Source organism: Eufriesea mexicana, unplaced genomic scaffold (genome assembly GCF_001483705.2).
Source record: "Eufriesea mexicana isolate 0111107269 unplaced genomic scaffold, ASM148370v2 scaffold325, whole genome shotgun sequence".
NCBI lineage: Eukaryota > Metazoa > Arthropoda > Insecta > Hymenoptera > Apidae > Eufriesea > Eufriesea mexicana.
The window spans coordinates 553,200-572,565 of NW_016908500.1; the positions used below are offsets into that span (position 1 = coordinate 553,200).

At 25.6% G+C, this 19,366-nt stretch overlaps 1 protein-coding gene across 5 annotated transcripts in view; it reads left to right on the plus strand.

Moving 5' to 3' along the window:
* how (protein held out wings) overlaps nt 1–19,366 on the plus strand; it is a 49,844-nt gene that overhangs the window by 23,309 nt on the left and 7,169 nt on the right. For 2 of the 5 annotated variants that reach the window (XM_017912138.1, XM_017912137.1), the window contains exons 4-7: nt 5,751–5,867; nt 8,557–8,700; nt 9,560–9,662; nt 11,189–11,491. In XM_017912138.1, the coding sequence (XP_017767627.1) occupies nt 5,751–5,867; nt 8,557–8,700; nt 9,560–9,662; nt 11,189–11,491 (667 nt within the window). The remainder of the gene's footprint in view (nt 1–5,750; nt 5,868–8,556; nt 8,701–9,559; nt 9,663–11,188; nt 11,492–19,366) is intronic. The other 3 variants (XM_017912140.1, XM_017912139.1, XM_017912141.1) reach the window with 3 other exon arrangements.

Here is a 19,366-nt window from a genome sequence, read left to right on the forward strand (position 1 = left end):
CTTAATTGTAAATGTTATTTTTGTGCAGGGTAGATAAAGGGAAACGTGACATTCGAGTTTGTGTTACTGAAAGGTTAATTAATTCTATGCTTCTGCATACCAGCGAAACGTATATTCTATCAAATATCCTGAAAAAAACTATTGCACAACTTGACATTAATTATTTCTAATATTTTTATTGACATTCCAGTAACCATTAAATCATTATCTTTATTTTTGGAAATAAAATAAATCGTACGATTTTACCTGCAATGCAAAAATTTAGAACTTAACGTTAGAATTATCAAGCAATTAATTTTTACAGTTACCAAAAACGTACAGCCGTTCTGACAAAACTAATGTCGACTTTCATTGAGATAGAAACACAGTTATATATGTATACTTATTTATTTTTATCGTATCGCATTAATTATTATTATTCTCGTATAAAATATTACAGCTCAGTAATTCGAGTATTGATGTTCCTATACAACAGTTATATATGGTAGTTATGTGAAGTGTATAAAGTTATAAGATATTTTATAGAGGTCTATTAGCCCAAGTATTCATGGCTCACGCAACAGGCTCGCAACATTCGCGACGTCTGCAGGCATTGCAAGCAATGTCGATATTTCGCGTATGATTCGCTTGGCGCGCTGTTGTTCGTGCGCACCATGTGAATTCACTGGCTGCGCAGAAGATTCACGAAAGTTTGGGAGCCATTTGCCGCGATCAGTGAATATGCAGATTTAGAAATACGATCTGGAATGTCAAGAGAGGAACTGAAATTACCAACATATGAATGTTTTTATTAATTTTATCCTATCAAAGTTTTCGCGTAAAGGAGATTTAACAAATGGAAATTTGTTATATAGAAGTTTTATCTACTATCCTTGTCTGTAATATGGTAGAACTGTTGCTCTCTTTCTCTGTATGCATATGATATTATATTATTTACAATTTCTTTTCTATATAAAGTTTCAAAATTTTTAATAATTCCTTGCTTCAAGGATTGTAATTTTATAGCAGCCTTTAACATAGAAGGGAGAAGGAAAAGAAACAAAAGAAACAGTGTCGAATGACCAGTTAGTAACAGACTGTAAAGCATGATTATTTCGAATCGTAGAGGCAATGGTGATAAGCTTTTAATTTATGGAGGTAAACACATATAAACCTGTAAATAAATTTTACGTTATTTTGGATATGCGTTATAAAATTTATAGTAAAATAATGTAACAAATAATTCGAATTAAAGTCAATTTAAACTGAACTAAATTGTACAGTTATAGAGATTTTCAAGTTATAACGATTCGACTATAGGAAGAATATTCTTGCACGTGACAAATGAAATACTACGGATGGCTCTTACTTTAAAGGAAAAATAAGCTCGAACGTCTTCTTGTTTCCTTTTGTTTCCCAAAATGGAACGATATACAGACATCTTGTATTTTTTAACAATTTGTGTAGACATAAGCAACATTTCTTTCATGCGCCTCTTTCATTCATTATTAAAGAGATATAACGATTATTAATTTTTTGATTCGGTTCAACGGTTATTCTAAAATTAATTTCTATATTGAAGTTTACTGAACATGAAACTAGAGGACTAGAATTTTTCAAATTTTCTTCATAAGTGTACATTAGTGCGTTATTAATATGCCATACACTTATTTTTAAACGTTTACTTATTTGCTTTCCTGCGTGTATTAAAAATTATATATTATATATTAATTAAATTTGATATTTTACGTCTCTAATAAATAATATTAACAAAGACTAGGTTCTTATAGTAAGGAATGTATAGTGTAGAAATATATTTTGTCTTGAAATATATTCTGTCATATCAGTATAGGGTGAGTCATTTAATTCTGCCATCTGACTTGAAGGCACATTAACTACTTGTAAACTATGTATTAGATATGAAAATATTTTAAACAAATGTTATTTGGTATTAGAGAGAATATACAATGTTATAATTAGTGTTTTGTTATTTCGCTTTTTTATCAGAAAATTAAATCTTTTTAATTATAACAGATTTGATAGTGTAATTCTAACAAGTATTGAGAACTGAATAAAAAGCTATTAAGTCATTCATATCTCTCTAAAAGAAGAAGATATAAATTACTTACATGATATGTCCCACTTAAACAATTTTCCTTTAAAGTATTATTTCATATAATGAATAATTTATAATAATTTCAGGTGGCATATTTAAGTAATTTGCTCTATAATAATAATATATAGTATATAAATAAGATCTTTCTTTTTAATATTGAAATAAAAAGAGAGAAAAATGAAATGAATTTTTTAAATAGATATCTTGAAATTTGTTTCCTTTGAGATGAAATTGAATTAATGCAACAAAGATAGAGAATAATAACGATTAAACATGTGAATAAATCAATTAGTCATTTATTAGAAGATAGTTGATAATATAATTCGTCACAGAACTTTTAATTTGATATTTTATCAGGGAACATAGTCTATAGATCAATAGAGCAAAAGATGTTACTTAAATGTAGAACAATAATTACATTTAATTACATTGGTTTGATTCCTAGATATATTTTAAATTGAAAATAAAATTTATTCGTTTACATACATATTTATTATCGACCAAAAATTTAGAATTACGTTCTCATCTGCAACTATGTTGAATTTTATGTTAATTAATTTAAAGTTAATACTATAAATATCAGCAGTTTTCTTCACTTTGACAGTGTTTATTTCTTAAATGACAAGAAAAAAGAACTATTCTTTAATTTAGATTTAAATAGATTTTTTTAGCGAAATTGTTATTTAATAACTTTATAAATGAATTTCAACTGTTTAAACAGAGAAAATTTTATAAAGTGTGATAGAATGATGAATAGAGCAAAAAAATATATCTAATATAAAATATTAACGGATAAAAGACATTGAGTAATGGAAAAACGAATTACTTTTTACATACAATTTGACATAAAACTCGTATTTTTGTTTTTGTTTCTATTTTGCATAAAGATAGTTTGAATATAAATTGCGTAGTTTTCTAATCAGTCAATTTTATACCAAAATTCTTTTAATTAAATATGTTTCGTTTAAAATAATACTAACAAATAACAGTATTTATCAGTAACACGATCAAATTCTTAAATTTTTATTTGAACATAATTTTATATATTAGTCTAATTCGATGTATGTAATTTTCTAATTTTGGTAGTTGTCGAATACGTTGTCAAATTATTTAAAATTTCATGGAAAATTAATGTGTAATTTATTTCTCAGCAATTTTGCAAGCGTGACACATTTTACTCTTTGAAACGTGAAAACATGAAAACAAATAATCTACGTGTTAAATAATAAGTTCTAGTTGGTCCTGTCAACGTGTCTCTGTTTTTAAAACGCATATGTATCGAATATACGTGAAAAATCCATAACTCAAAAGCAGTAGATGATTGTGTCTGATATGCATATAGTCGGCCATTATTGGTAACTTGATCTAATTATAAGATTCTAGGTCAGTTTACATGGAACAATCACATTATTTTGTGTAATTGTCTCGTGAAATATAGGAAACTTAGAAATAACTTCGACGTTGCATATTTTAAATAATAATAATAATAATAATAGAGCATTACCTATAAAATTGTAATAAATATTTAATTTATTTATTTATGAACAGATTTATATCAACTTAATATATAAAAGTTAAACTGATAAATCAGATAAACTGAAAATTAATAGAACAAAAGATATCGAAAAGGTACTTTTAACTTAAGTTAAAAGTTATCTATAACTCAGATCAATATGTAAAAAGTGATACAAGCTGGTCATATTTTCTTCCTATATAAGTCTCTCTGAGATCATACGTATTTATAAAACTTTTCAGAAAAACATATAAAATTGAGATATTTGCTTGTCGATTCAAACATAATTATCGCAATAAAAATTCGATTTAAAAAATTTTTTCCTATATTAAAAATATATTAAAATTTGGTTACTTCGTTAATCAAATTTTGTGCACACAAGATGTTTAATATTAACTAAATAGTAATACGTAGACACAATGAACTATTTTATAACAATAACAAATCACTATATTTATTTAACAATTCTATTGTTTATAATAAAACACTCTCAATTAAAAATTAAATATGAAATCAAACGTGGAAAAATAGGATAATCTGCACACACTAAAGCTACAGAACTAGACATTCAAAAATCACCTAAAAACTCTGTTTCAAAAATCAAATCCACCTATCTGCAATTATTACAACCAATCAATATCCACACTTCATTTATTATATGAATGCAAAATATTATTTTGTATACAGAGACGAAAATATGGATTCTACTCAGAGGTATTTAATTTTTACTTCCTAAGACCATTTCATAGACATTTTGAACTCGAAGGGAACCCAATTATTTTACAGTAAAATTTAACTCCAAAATCTAAAAAATAATTGCACAGAACCTGTTAATGCTACATTAAATCTAAAATAAAAAATTAAACAATAAAATAAAGATAATAATTAATAGAAATAAAATTCCTTTAATATTGTGTAATTTATATAATTTATAATTAATATATACTATATGTAATTATCTTCAAAATGATGAAAATCGAGTGTCGATATTACAAATAAGACACAAATTTAAAAATTACATGTAAACATGATATTTTCATTTAAAAATCTTTTCATAATTTTCTTTGTTACAGTTTAATTTTGTTGGAAGAATTCTATGAACAGATTTATATCAACTTAATATATAAAAGTTAAACTGATAAATCAGATAAACTGAAAATTAATAGAACAAAAGATATCGAAAAGGTACTTTTAACTTAAGTTAAAAGTTATCTATAACTCAGATCAATATGTAAAAAGTGATACAAGCTGGTCATATTTTCTTCCTATATAAGTCTCTCTGAGATCATACGTATTTATAAAACTTTTCAGAAAAACATATAAAATTGAGATATTTGCTTGTCGATTCAAACATAATTATCGCAATAAAAATTCGATTTAAAAAATTTTTTCCTATATTAAAAATATATTAAAATTTGGTTACTTCGTTAATCAAATTTTGTGCACACAAGATGTTTAATATTAACTAAATAGTAATACGTAGACACAATGAACTATTTTATAACAATAACAAATCACTATATTTATTTAACAATTCTATTGTTTATAATAAAACACTCTCAATTAAAAATTAAATATGAAATCAAACGTGGAAAAATAGGATAATCTGCACACACTAAAGCTACAGAACTAGACATTCAAAAATCACCTAAAAACTCTGTTTCAAAAATCAAATCCACCTATCTGCAATTATTACAACCAATCAATATCCACACTTCATTTATTATATGAATGCAAAATATTATTTTGTATACAGAGACGAAAATATGGATTCTACTCAGAGGTATTTAATTTTTACTTCCTAAGACCATTTCATAGACATTTTGAACTCGAAGGGAACCCAATTATTTTACAGTAAAATTTAACTCCAAAATCTAAAAAATAATTGCACAGAACCTGTTAATGCTACATTAAATCTAAAATAAAAAATTAAACAATAAAATAAAGATAATAATTAATAGAAATAAAATTCCTTTAATATTGTGTAATTTATATAATTTATAATTAATATATACTATATGTAATTATCTTCAAAATGATGAAAATCGAGTGTCGATATTACAAATAAGACACAAATTTAAAAATTACATGTAAACATGATATTTTCATTTAAAAATCTTTTCATAATTTTCTTTGTTACAGTTTAATTTTGTTGGAAGAATTCTAGGACCACGTGGTATGACAGCCAAACAATTGGAGCAAGAAACAGGATGTAAAATTATGGTTAGGGGAAAAGGCTCTATGAGGGATAAGAAAAAGGTACAATTTTTTCTCATATACATCTAAACTAAAAAAAGAAAACTAAAAAGATTTTTGAGTTACATTCTGTAATATTCTTTTGTTTCACTTAAAGTTTAAAATTTATCATTATTGTAATTGAATATTTTTTATCAAGAAAAAAGAAGTAATCTAATTTTCTACTAAAATTTCATCGTATTGCTGCATAAAGCACACAGATGAAGTTTTGTTTCACGAAACGTTAGGTTGTTTCAAAAAATATTGCGCAGCTTTGGTCGACGTTCTCGCTTATTTTTAAACCGACCATCGAAATAATACACTGGATATATACACATACTGCTGGAAACAATAACGTGTGACTATAGCTGTGCGCTATATTCGTTTCAGTAAATGAAATTATACCAAAAATCAGTTTTATTCAGGAATAATAAATGCACATATTAAATATAATTTAAAATATTCATATATAATATAATTATTAATATATAATTTTAACATATATTTTGTTATTATATGAACCTGTATTAACATGTATATGAGCATGTGAACATGTATTCTGATAAAATTATTGTTTTGAAAAATCTACAGTCATATATCTATACATATATGTGTACGCTTGTGACTCTTTTTACACAATACTTTTACAATTACACATAATATGTAAAAAAGTCTGTAAATATTCATGAAACAATTTTGATCTTCAATAAATTGCAAAATTCGTATTAAATTAAAGTAAAAAGTATGAAAAGCGACTTAAAATACAGAGCTGCATTCAATAACGCCATTTTTGAATCTTTATCGATTTTGTAGATTTGAAAATAAAAATAAGTAACATACGTGAAATTGATAACATATGAAAAATTGTGCAAATAGGAATAAAATATGTTTAAAAAATCACGTGATTGAACAAAGGGTGTTAAAAAATTATATAAAAGTGATTAAATTATATTTAAAAGAAGGTCGTGTAAAAGGAGTTCTTGGTATAATTATGTCTATACATGTATCTTTTGAAAAATAGCTATCTTCTCACATAAATTATGATGACATATTTTGTCTTCTTCTTTTTTTTTCTTTGTTTCTAATGTCCATTTTCCAGCGATAAAATTAAAAAATAAGTAATACGTTTTATTTTTTATTTTCTTAAATATTAAAGTGCCAGTTGGCCAGTTTATAATTCTGTGAGAGAAAAATGATATGAAATATAGTGCAATGAAATCTTCAGTAAGTGCTGATATATCTCTGTTTATCATATTTCTTCTAAACTATTTCATTATTACATCATGAAAGAAAAAGAGGCTTACTAGCTTTTTTCTCTTTTTTAATTGTACTTATATAAATATTTACAAATATCTTTATGTAAAAATATCTCTTTTTGTATTTAAAAAATTATCTTGTTTTTAAAAAAGAAATAATTTTGGTTTAATCGATTGTTTATTACAATATTTTGCAATATCTATTAGCCTAGTCAACACAAGAAGTTGTGTAACAGGTAACATTATAACATACTGTTTATATAATACTGAAGCTATGTTACCAAATATTTCTATTCTATTTTACAATTATTATTAGTCATCTCGAACAAAAACTTTTCTTCGTTCTATTAGAAAAATTATGTCATTCCAAAAAATCTTTCCTTGGAAAATAAGAATAAATGAAAACGATTATTCGAATACAATTAATGTCATTTAATTTGTAAATTTTATTTAATCATAAGTATAAATGTCAAAATTAATAAAATATCGTTAATTATTCATATTAATTATTCAATGATTATTTAATGAAACTATAATTAATAATCGTTAGTGTTATTTCAGTGCACGATATTTGTAGGTCAATATTTATAATTAAGAAACTACGTAATTTATTCTTTCTTTTACAATTAAATTTTACATAGATTTACATTTGTAGCAAATTTTATTTTTAGGGATTTCTTTTAAGAGAAAAGTTAATAAGAGATACCATAATTTAATAAAATAATGGAAATAAAATCCTAAAACTCAGTAATACTTTATCTCAGAGGTTCACATATACTTATTTCTTTATATCTTCTTTGTAATATTTTATTATGTGAAAAATTATACTAATTAGTATAATAAGAAATACCATAACTTAATAAAATAATGTAAATAAGATACTAAAACTCAATAATACTTTATTTCAGTGATTTACATAATATATTTATTTATTTATATCTCTTTTATAATACGTTATAGTATGAAAAATTATACTAGTTAGTATCAGAATTTCAAGTTAAGTATCTTTTTTCAAGCAGCGTGTGATCAAAGAGAAAATATTTTATCGTAAGTACACGCATATGGAGATACAAAATATCTTTTTAATTTTACGTGTTTGCCAACACTTCTGCGTAGTCGTAAGCACGTCGATATTAATGTATATATTATTTTCCAAAAAATCAAATTTATTTGCAACTTTATTAATAGCAACGTTTCTAGGGTTTATTTGTTCTTTGATGGATGCATGTCAGTATTGATCTTTTATTTCAAGTAGATTATATCGCAATTTTAGTACAAAATGTACGAAATTTATAGACACATATACGGTTCAAGAATTTGTTATCACGTATGCAATATTTATGGTATATTTTTAGAACGGATGATATAATCAGTGATGTAATCGTAGATAAAATCTGTTACACTTTATAATTTGTGTTACGTAATTATATTATACACGATGTTAATTCTTTTATCAGGAAGAGCTAAACCGAGGTAAACCAAACTGGGAACATCTGACAGATGAACTGCATGTTTTATTGACAGTCGAAGATACTGAAAACCGTGCCACTTTGAAACTTGCCAGAGCTGTAGAAGAAGTCAAGAAGCTTCTTGTTCCCGTGGTGAGAAAGTTCCTATTATTGAGTAATATTAATTTTATACTACTAATATTAATTATTAAGCGATATATTGCAACCTATTTTAATTTTTCACTGCATCTTCGTATATTACTTATTAAGTAATACATTGCAATGCATTTTATTTTTTACTGCATCTTGGTATCAAATATGTCTTTATATTTAACACTAGAAATACCAAAGGGGTTAAAATGGCTTCTTTCAGACATTTTATTTTCGCAGCTATTGAAGAATCGCAGCTCCTTTTGGCAAAGTTAATATGGAGGCAAAGTTGGATTTATTAGTTTTTGAATTGACATTTAAATGTGAATATAATCGTGTATATTTATGTATTTTGATTATACCACTTTAATTATTATTATATAATTGCTATTATATATAGATGGATTATAACTTGATATTTCTAGTGTTAAAGACTTGAGCTTTAATAAAGACTAAGTTATATACTTAAATTCTATATTCAAATGATTGATGTAAATTATTATACTAAAATTGAACAATTTGTGTTAATGTGTTAATGAATTATTTGTTTTGTACAAGTGGACCATTTAATATTTTGATTATGCATTTAGAGAAAATTTCATTTTAGAAATCTAAAGTAGGAAAAGTAAGAAATTTAATTCTGTAATTGATTGGTGAAATGCAAAATTTTCAAAGTTTTAGTAATATAAATGTATAATAATTATTATGTACTATGCATAGGAAGAACAAATTTGAAATTAATAAGCATACGATGTAAAAATGTGAATATTCGAAAAAGGGAATGAAACAGTATAGTTTTATTTAAAACTATGATTTTTTTTTAAATATTAATACGTTCCTTATTAATTGTGTTAACTGTTAGCAGGCTGATGGTGAGGATGAGCTAAAGAAACGACAATTAATGGAACTTGCTATTATCAATGGTACATATCGGGATTCTAATACAAAAGTTGCTGCAGCTACAGGTACACATGTTTAAATTTATTTTCTTTTTAGCCTTCAAATAACAGGTTTGGGTTGCATTTGGATTATGTTAATGTAAAGGTTCTTCCACAATAACGTGACTAATTACTGAATAATATACACTTAGTGTATATTATTACTGCTAATAATAATATTGCTGAATTATATACACTTTGTAAGCAATAGTAATAAATATTTTGAAAACTCTATATTGATATTAAATAACTATAATATAGCGTATATAATATTAAAAATTAATTTTAATTTGCAATAATACTTCAAAATAAAATTAGAACTTTTTAATGCATAAGAATAAAATTTTTAAATAAAGGAGATTTTTTAATCTTTAATAATGTTTAAAAAGCCTGAAATTATATACATATTTCTAATGAAATGAATCAATTTGTTTGTAATAATAAGTACAAAATTCAGTTACTAATTCACTTGTGTTATATGTTCATATAATGAAAGAATATTTCTTCTAATTTGCTGGATAAAACCTTTCTAAACCTGATTTAATATTTATAACAAATATAATTTTGTTAAAACTATATATAACATTAATCTGTTATTGAGTCTACATACATAAATAATAAATTAATTTTATCTTGTTGGTAGAATTGACTATATTATTTGATCAGTTTTATTTGATCAGTTATTAAATATGTCTATTTAAATAATAATAGCAAAAATAATTTTCAAGGATAATTTGAATTTAAAGAAATTTTAAAACCAACTTTAAAATATACGGTGTCCACAATTTTTCGCAGTTCACTATCATTAATCCTAAGGCTTTCGAAATTTTATTATCAATTTCTTCATTACTTCGAGTACTTTTAATAACCGTTATTAAAACCACACCTCGAATACACTCACAGTTACTATATATTAACCCTTTGCACTCGAGAGCAAAGTCACCATTTCATAAAATTTGGAAGATCGATATTAATTAATATATCAAATTTAATGCAATGTGGCAGTGTGTGCGGTATCGAAATCAAATAATTCTACAATTCTATTATTATACAATTCTTTATTTACTGCTCAAAAAAGTATCGTCAATTTTTCAGTAGAGAATCTTTGAATTTCTACCCTTCTCTGTCCAAAAGTCGTCGAGTGCAAAGGGTTAAAAATATATCGTGCACTCCAAATTATTCCAATATTTTCCTCCAATTTTCAAATTTCAAAAATATCCATTTCTTTCTAAAAAGAACATTCATTTCATCTCACCACTGAGAATCCATTTTTCCACCATTTTTTCAAAGACGTGCAACATGATTATACGATACTCTGTGTTCCAAGCTAACATAAATTAATGCAACAAAGTTAAATACTCTAAAAGAAGGGAAAATAAAAACCGAGATAATATTATCTTCGTTTCTTACCACATACCACAACCGTAATGTGAATACCATGATAGACATTATACGTTACAACCGTAATGTACCATAACAGTAGGGCCTGAATATCAACAAATGTATGTGTACTTTTCATTTACATCCTCGAATAACTATGTCGAATGTTGCAGCTTGCGACGAAGAGTGGAGACGCGTTGCAGCAGCCGCAGCGGAAACGCAACGGCTTCTTCCAGGCTTGGCCACACCTATGAGGACACCCAGTGCTCCGTTGGGAGCACCGTTAATACTCTCGCCACGGATATCTGTTCCAACGACCGCGGCGTCTCTTCTGAACGGTTCGGGACCACCAGGATCTCTCCTTTCTGCCGGTGATCCCCATGGGTTAATTTACACGCCATATGCCGATTACGCCAACTACGCAGCCTTGGCAGCCTCGCCTCTCCTCACGGATTACACCACTGCTGATCATTCTGGTGGGTTGTTTGCACGCTGATCTTAGTTGCAACAACGTTTTTCATGAATATTCTCTTTTAATAATAATATCATTATTATTATTATCGGTATGATTATTATCATTATTATTATTACTGATACTCTTCCTGTTTCTATCTCTACTCGGTCTTCCAACACTCGAATTGAGTATAACTGCGTGAGGAAAAGGGAAGGGAAGAGAAAGAGATAAAGAGGAATTGGAGAGACAAATGGCAAAACATAATATATTTGTATTTTTTATCAATTTTTAAGCTAATGTTTCTTTGTGGAGAATCTTCTTTATCGACGAGCACACTGAAATGGCATGCCGTGTACATTGGTATATTTATTTGAAAGAACAGAAAAGGTTGTTGCTGAAATTTTATCTCATTTTACACGATGTTGTTCCACGAACAGACGACAGATGGTGTAATTCTGCATACAGAGTATCATGTTTGATTTTGCCCGGCCTCCATTTTAACGTTTCGCGTTGATAAACCATCGGAAGGGATACCGAATATGTACGATTGTGCAGAACCGAGGTAGCATATGAAATATCTTTACTCCGAAAAAATTTATTTTCCTTTTTCTTTCTTCGTGAAATTTTACGTTATCTTTCGTTAGAGTCGAATCTTCGACAATTAACACGCGTGAAACGGTGCGATACTTTTCTTCAAGAAATTTCTTTAAAATATCTCGGAAACAAGATGTTTCCAACGTGATTACTCTGTAATCATGTGATTAATAAGACGTGATTACTCTGTATAATGATGTTGACATATATGTACATATATTCTGACAATGTCATTTTATATATTTATATATACATATAAATGTATATTCTTCTTTGCTTCTTTAGCTTTCTGACGATGATATAATAAAAGGAATGTTCTCCACTGTTGAACAGAAAAATACGTATTTACACGTGTGTTCATATGTATTTTTTTGTTTTGGTTTGTATCGTAACAGTAATTAATATTTATCAATTATTTTCTCGCAATTGAAGGCGATTATTGTTATTACTATTATTACGATTATTATTATTATTATTATTACGATATTATTATTATTAATATTATTATTGCTATTGTCTTTATTATTATTACCATTAATATTACTGTTATTGCTATATCTCTATCGTCATCACATATTATTCTTTTTATTATTCTTTATTATAATTATTAATATCTTTTTTCGTCAGTAATATCATCGATGTTATTACTGGCCTCTTTTTGTTATCGTTGCACACGATTGCCATTATCATTTTCACGTTTATTGTTGTTGGTGTACCATTTCTCGTCATTCTGATTGTCATCATTACCATATTTTCATCGATCGAAATTATCATTAGCAACGATAGAAGCATTAACGATCGGCATGTGGAAGTCGTAACGTTCTTAACATCAATACACGATGGTTACCGGAAAGAAAGGAAACAAAAATATTGGAACTTGAGAACATTTCAGGTAATAGGATTAGATGGTATTATTTTTATTATGATATCGAATGTTTATATTAAGAGAATCACATCAGTCATTTACTAGTCGTATCAGTTTTGATAATTATTTAACAGTGGTTATATTAAACGACATTATAACACGCATTTCTGAAACAACGGTTAGTAGCAAGTAATAGAAGTATTTGACGTAATATGCGTATCGTGGAGAGAAAAATCGCGGGGATCCATTAAGAGGATTAGTACTTGGTAAATAAAAAATATTGAACGCGTAGTAATATGCAGTTTTGTCTCGTGTCGCGTATTTATGTGAGCAGGAAAAGTATTGAATTTCACAAGGAAAATTTTCTTATTTTATTATTAGGCTACTTTTTCCAAATACTCGAGTAATCTTCGGACTAAGTTCGTAAGCTTACAAATAGTTTACGCTCTTGTAATTTAAGTAACAGAGTTACTTATTTATTTTATACGCGGTTCATGACTGTTTTCTCTTTTACTGTCAGTGGTAAAAGGATTATTCTTAAAGAGGTTTACGTTGTACATTGTTAAATTTTTACTGTTAAAGTTTCTATATTGTTACATAGAATTATAAAAGCTATTCGTGTAATTACAAACTTACTAAAGTACATTGTAATTTAAAAAAAGAAGGGTATAATTAGCCACGTTTAGTTTCTTTAAAGTTTATCATAGTACTTGAAATGTGGTTCGATCGTATTTTTTTCAGTTTATTTCTTTTCTCTTTTCTTCTTTTCTTTCTTTTTTTTTCTTTTTTTAAAATAATTTAACGTATTTGTTTTATTTGCTTGAATTTCATCAGTCGTTTTAGGACAAACACGGTTTTGATATGTACATGCAGTATTCAAGCTCTTACGCGATAAATGTAAGAAATCAATTCGCATATATATGTATATACATAGACGCATACATAATCGTATCGATTAAAAATGAAGACGAATCTTCTCTTTGTGAATGAAATACTCGATTATCATGACAAGTTATACACTCATACATTCGTTACCATTTATGACACATCATAGTATAGATCATCAATGTGTTCAGTAGGTATGATATGTTTGAAAAATGAAATACTCTCAAGACTCGAGGTTAATTTCATTTTACTCGAAAATAACAATGGTCTCACATATGTACACAGACAAACAATTTTATTAATTATATCTTCTTTTGTATAATCATACTTGTTTCAATATCATTTATGTTATGCATAAATAACACTATGTAACATATACATAACGTTCTTTTGTATAATAATTTCTGTTTACTATTTATTTTTGTTTCTTTGTCATTCTTGTGTATTCTATTCAATGTAGCATTGCTGTTGCATTTACTATAATACGCAAATAGTCATAGCAGAAAATTGTTAACCAGTAACCCAACAAAATTTAAATATTCGCTTTATTAAACAAATCAATCACTTATTATTTATTTAATATGAAATACTGTTATTACTTTTATCGTTTTCTATTTTACACGAAATATCAGATCAGAATAATAAAAAATAATATTGTAATATTCTCTTCCTGTAAATAAGTGCAGTAGAATCAAAGAGTATGTAAGTAGTCGATAATTAAATCTACTTCATCTTGAGACGTTAAATAAACATAGTCTCGGATACAATCTAACAACCGTGATTGATTTATATATATTATCAATTATTAATTAGTAGCAGTATTATTACTGCTATGAAAATTGTTTAAATTTCGTGGTTTTAAACTAATATCTAATTTTCAAATGGAATAGTTCTTTGTAATGTTTGTTTTTTTGAATTATATTATTAAAAGAGACTTCCATTTTTCAAACATATCACGTCTTACGACATGCTACGTATTTTATCTGTATTATTTAAAGGGATATAAAGGAACGAATGTGCACGCGTCAATGCGTCTGTAAGTTCGATTCTGTGGTGCATTGCCATATTGATTATATATTTAATGAAATAATCAAATATTATTTATTGTTATAACTTTATAAATACCAATATTAGATAATATAATTTATAGAGTAAGAAGTAAGGAACGAAATAAGCGAATTTCTCGTTGTAGCAAATTTTAAGTACACCTTTGCACTTTCTAAATTCAACAGTTCTACTTTCACGTCTCGATCTTTTAGTACATTTAAATTATAAATTGTACAATTAAATGATATTATGATAGAACTGTGCATATTACTTAAAGTATTACTTGAAATATTTGTGAATACGATATTATAAAATTGATGAAATCACTGATCGTATATAATATTATTTCATATATTACTGCAGTTTATTATCAATCTTTTTTATTGTAAAAGACATTGTACACTGTACATTGTACAAACTTACATTTATAAATTTTCAGGTACAAGTTATTTTCTATCCAAGTAAAATTGAATTAGATTGAAAAACTGTTTACCACAAATGATTTAGACGTTGTCGTAATTAGAACGAGAAATTTGTTTATTTTCAATCATGGAGTATTTTAAGGCCTTTTACAAGATATAAATGACTTTAAAGGTTGCATCGCATTTGAAAAATAAAAATATCTTAAGTCAAAAGTAAGGCCATTTCTTATATTTATATATGATATTACTATTTATTAAATTTTTACATTACAAATAAATGAACATTAAATGTACGCTTATTAAATTTATGTAAAATTTAGTGTACAGAAGTTTGGCATAAATTATAAATGCACATCTGTATTTCTAGTTCTGCAGTTCCACAATAGGAATTGTTTTGCACATAAAGATTAGATATAATTAGATATGTTAGGTATCTAATCATATATATATATATATATATATACATAGAAAGAGAGTATTATACCGAAATATTTTCGAATTTTTATATAGTATACAATTACTTCTGATTAATTTCCGCAATTCTACTCTTTGTTTTTTAAATCACATTAAAAACTGTATTAAAATCGTGCTAAATAAATATTTTTCAAATATATAGTTACAATGTCTCCAAAAATTCAATATATTGGAGCTGGAACATACGTTAGGTGTGCAGAAATTGAAAATGAATAATATTTTTGAAATTAACACAAATTAAGTCGAGATAAACAAATTGCGCTCAATTCTTGTCATGTGTTGAACATAGAACACTGTGCAAAAATATCTTGTAAATATATCTTTCCCACAGAGAAAGAAACATATTACAGACATGTTTAAATCTAAAAAATTGTATTTTATGCATAAATAATAGTGATCACTTAGAAATTAAAGGTAGATATTTTTTATATATTTTTATTCTATCCATTTATACTTTCTGCAAATTGTCAAATGTGATTTAAATCACTACTACGTTTTTATTGCAACAGAGGGAAGAATTGTTACAACCAACGATCACTAAAATTTTAAAAATGGTTATAACACATAAACGTATGGCTTTTAAAAACGAATTAGTTTTTTATATATGACAATAGATATTTTATCAATTATTTTTAATATTCATTTTCGTTAGATAAAAAAAAAATATTGTGAAATAAAATGTTATGTTAACATGTAAAATATGAGTTTCTCAGGTTTACATTTTAGCAAAACTTTTCTTTTAGTAATAATTAATTCTTAAATTGTATTTAATCTAAAATCTATTAAAATCAAAAAATGCACTTTTCAATACTGAATTAATAATAATATATTAAATATTCAGGGAAATATTAACAACATTTTCTGAATAGTTGGTATCAAAATTACATAGCGTTTTTAAATATAGATCACTATTAAAATTTGTTAAAATTAGTTATAAATATTTTTATTGCTTTGACCAAGTTAAATGTCTAAATTTAATATTTCATATGGATATGATATTATTGACTCCATTATTGACAATATCACTGAAGTATTATGGTATTAGCTTTTCTTTCTTAACTTAGTAAACTATTTAATAATCCTTTTAAATAATTAAAGAATTTTTAACAATTTAAATAATTAAATAATGTATTTTCTTATATTCAAATCAGATTATATACTTGTATTATTTGGTAATAAATTTTACATCAAATTTTGAGAGATTTTAAATTTCTCTTACATTTGTTTGTAATTGTAAAAAATATTTTACAATTACTGGAATATACTTTACTTTTTTGTAAATATTTCTGGTTGTATTAAATAATCTTGTTCTTCTTAATATTAATAGTTACCTATTATTCAATCATTGTTATAATAGAAATAAAGTTTGTCCTTAATTTAAATTTCTTTCAATTTACTCTTAGCTTATGCTATAGTACTTAGCAATTTTAAAAGCATAATATTTGTTATTTCTTAAATTTTCATTAAAGATACTACTTTCGTGCTATTGTCATGGTTTTCATAGTTTCACATCCAATATAATAATATTATTATATTAAAAGAATTCAAATATAGAACAATTTTTTTATAAAATTTATTGCAGATACTTATATGTATATAAAATATACATAATCGAAATGCTAAAACCATTAGAGTGATAATCGTTGTTAATTAAATATAAACATTAGATATATGTAGATTTTGATAGATTCATTTCAGAATATTACAGTGGTATTATTATTACTAATGTAATTTCTAAATAACTTCTGATTATTCAAATTGTTTTTAAATTGTTTTATCATGCTAATTACTAAAAGTCCTTACAGCATATTTATATCCTGCAATCGAGTATCGTTCAATAATTGGTTAATTTTGCGAATAACTATAATTATCTTTAATAGTAATGTTTCAGTCTTAGTAAATATTTTCATCCTTCGAGTCACATTAATATCTTATTAATAAACTTCTCATCGTTAAGGAGTAAAGCTAAAGACTAGAAAAATAAGAAAAATCGTCAGATTTAAAAAATATTTATCTGGTAAAATAAAAATTTACGTATATCCGAGTTGATTATGTCACTATATTTTTTATCTGTTGTTGTGTTACTGAAATTTAACTTAAAAATTATCAAGAAATTACCTAATCTGAAATAGCCATACGTACTCTTGAAATGATAGTAAATCGTTGTTCGCTTTTTATTATTAGATTAATTTAAAAATATTCATTTATTACGAAAGATTCTTTGAGATAAGATTTGCTTTCAATATTTTGATAAAAATTTCACAAATTTAAGAGAAGCTTCATAAGTGAAGGAGAAGAGTGCAAGAGATATATTTAGATCTTTTGTGTTTATGCAATTAAATATTTTCGTAGTGTTTTTGATTCCTATCTGATTAGAAAAAAGCATCTATTCCAAAATTATTTCGGTTATAATCAAATACAGTTTGAATATAAAATATCAATATAAATACAAATGTATTTCAAAATTATAATATACATAGAATTATTCAAAAAGGAATTCTAGTTTTCTTGTTTCATGAAAATTTTACTTAACATAGGTTTTATTAACAATATTGTAGGGACCAAATGCTCTCGTATGAATACTTATACGCATTATAAATATTTGTCGGTGTTATTAATTATTCCTGTAAATATTTGTAATCGTTTTCTTTCGTACAACATCTGAGAATAGCTCTTACAATATGATTTTGACCGCGTGAAAAATATTCTGTTACAAAATTTTGTATTTTATAAATATTTATTATTTATAAAAATCATTAACGAACAGTATGCGTTGAGTAATAAGTATAGTTATGCAAAATATGTTAGTACCGTATTAGCTATGATACGTTCAATTAAGTCTTTTTAGCAGAAAGTATTGAATAATATTACGTGCAATAGCGAAATTTATGTAAATTATTGTATATTACGTTAGTATGATTTAATATATCTAATAGTAGTTTCACAATCGTTCGGACATTAAATTTCGTTACAAAGTTTAGAGTTACACGTAAATGAAATTAATTACAAATACTCGTCGTTAATGAGCAAACAAACATGAGTTATGTACTGTTTGTTGGCTTATTTTTAACCATAGAACGTGAAGAAATCTCGAAAGTTGTTAAACGCAGTAGTGATAAATATATGATATTTTACTGTAATGTCTTAAAAGCCATATAAATATATCTGTTTATTGTATTTACTATGTATATTTGTGTTAGGCATTAGTATAGTGTATACTGGGTAGACAATAAGAAAAAAAAATGCGAAGAAAACAGATTTGTAATGCGCATGTCTAATACCTTATTAATATTATTTTCATTAATAATTGGTAATAGACGTGCGTAAAACAAATATATTTCAAATATTTTTAACATGTCAATAGAATCTATGACCTCAATTTTTAATAACAAGATACGAAACGAAAATATTCGATTCACTATCACGAGAAGCCATTTTGCTCTTATCTATAGTTTCAAATTGCAATTAACTGATAAAATGTTTAATACATGGAAGAAATCGATGGTAAAATATCGCATGACGATTAAGAATTGTTTTACTTTTTATTTAGCAAATAAGTGTTATTTGATGAATAACAAAAATTACACTTATCGCGATTTAAAAAAATATA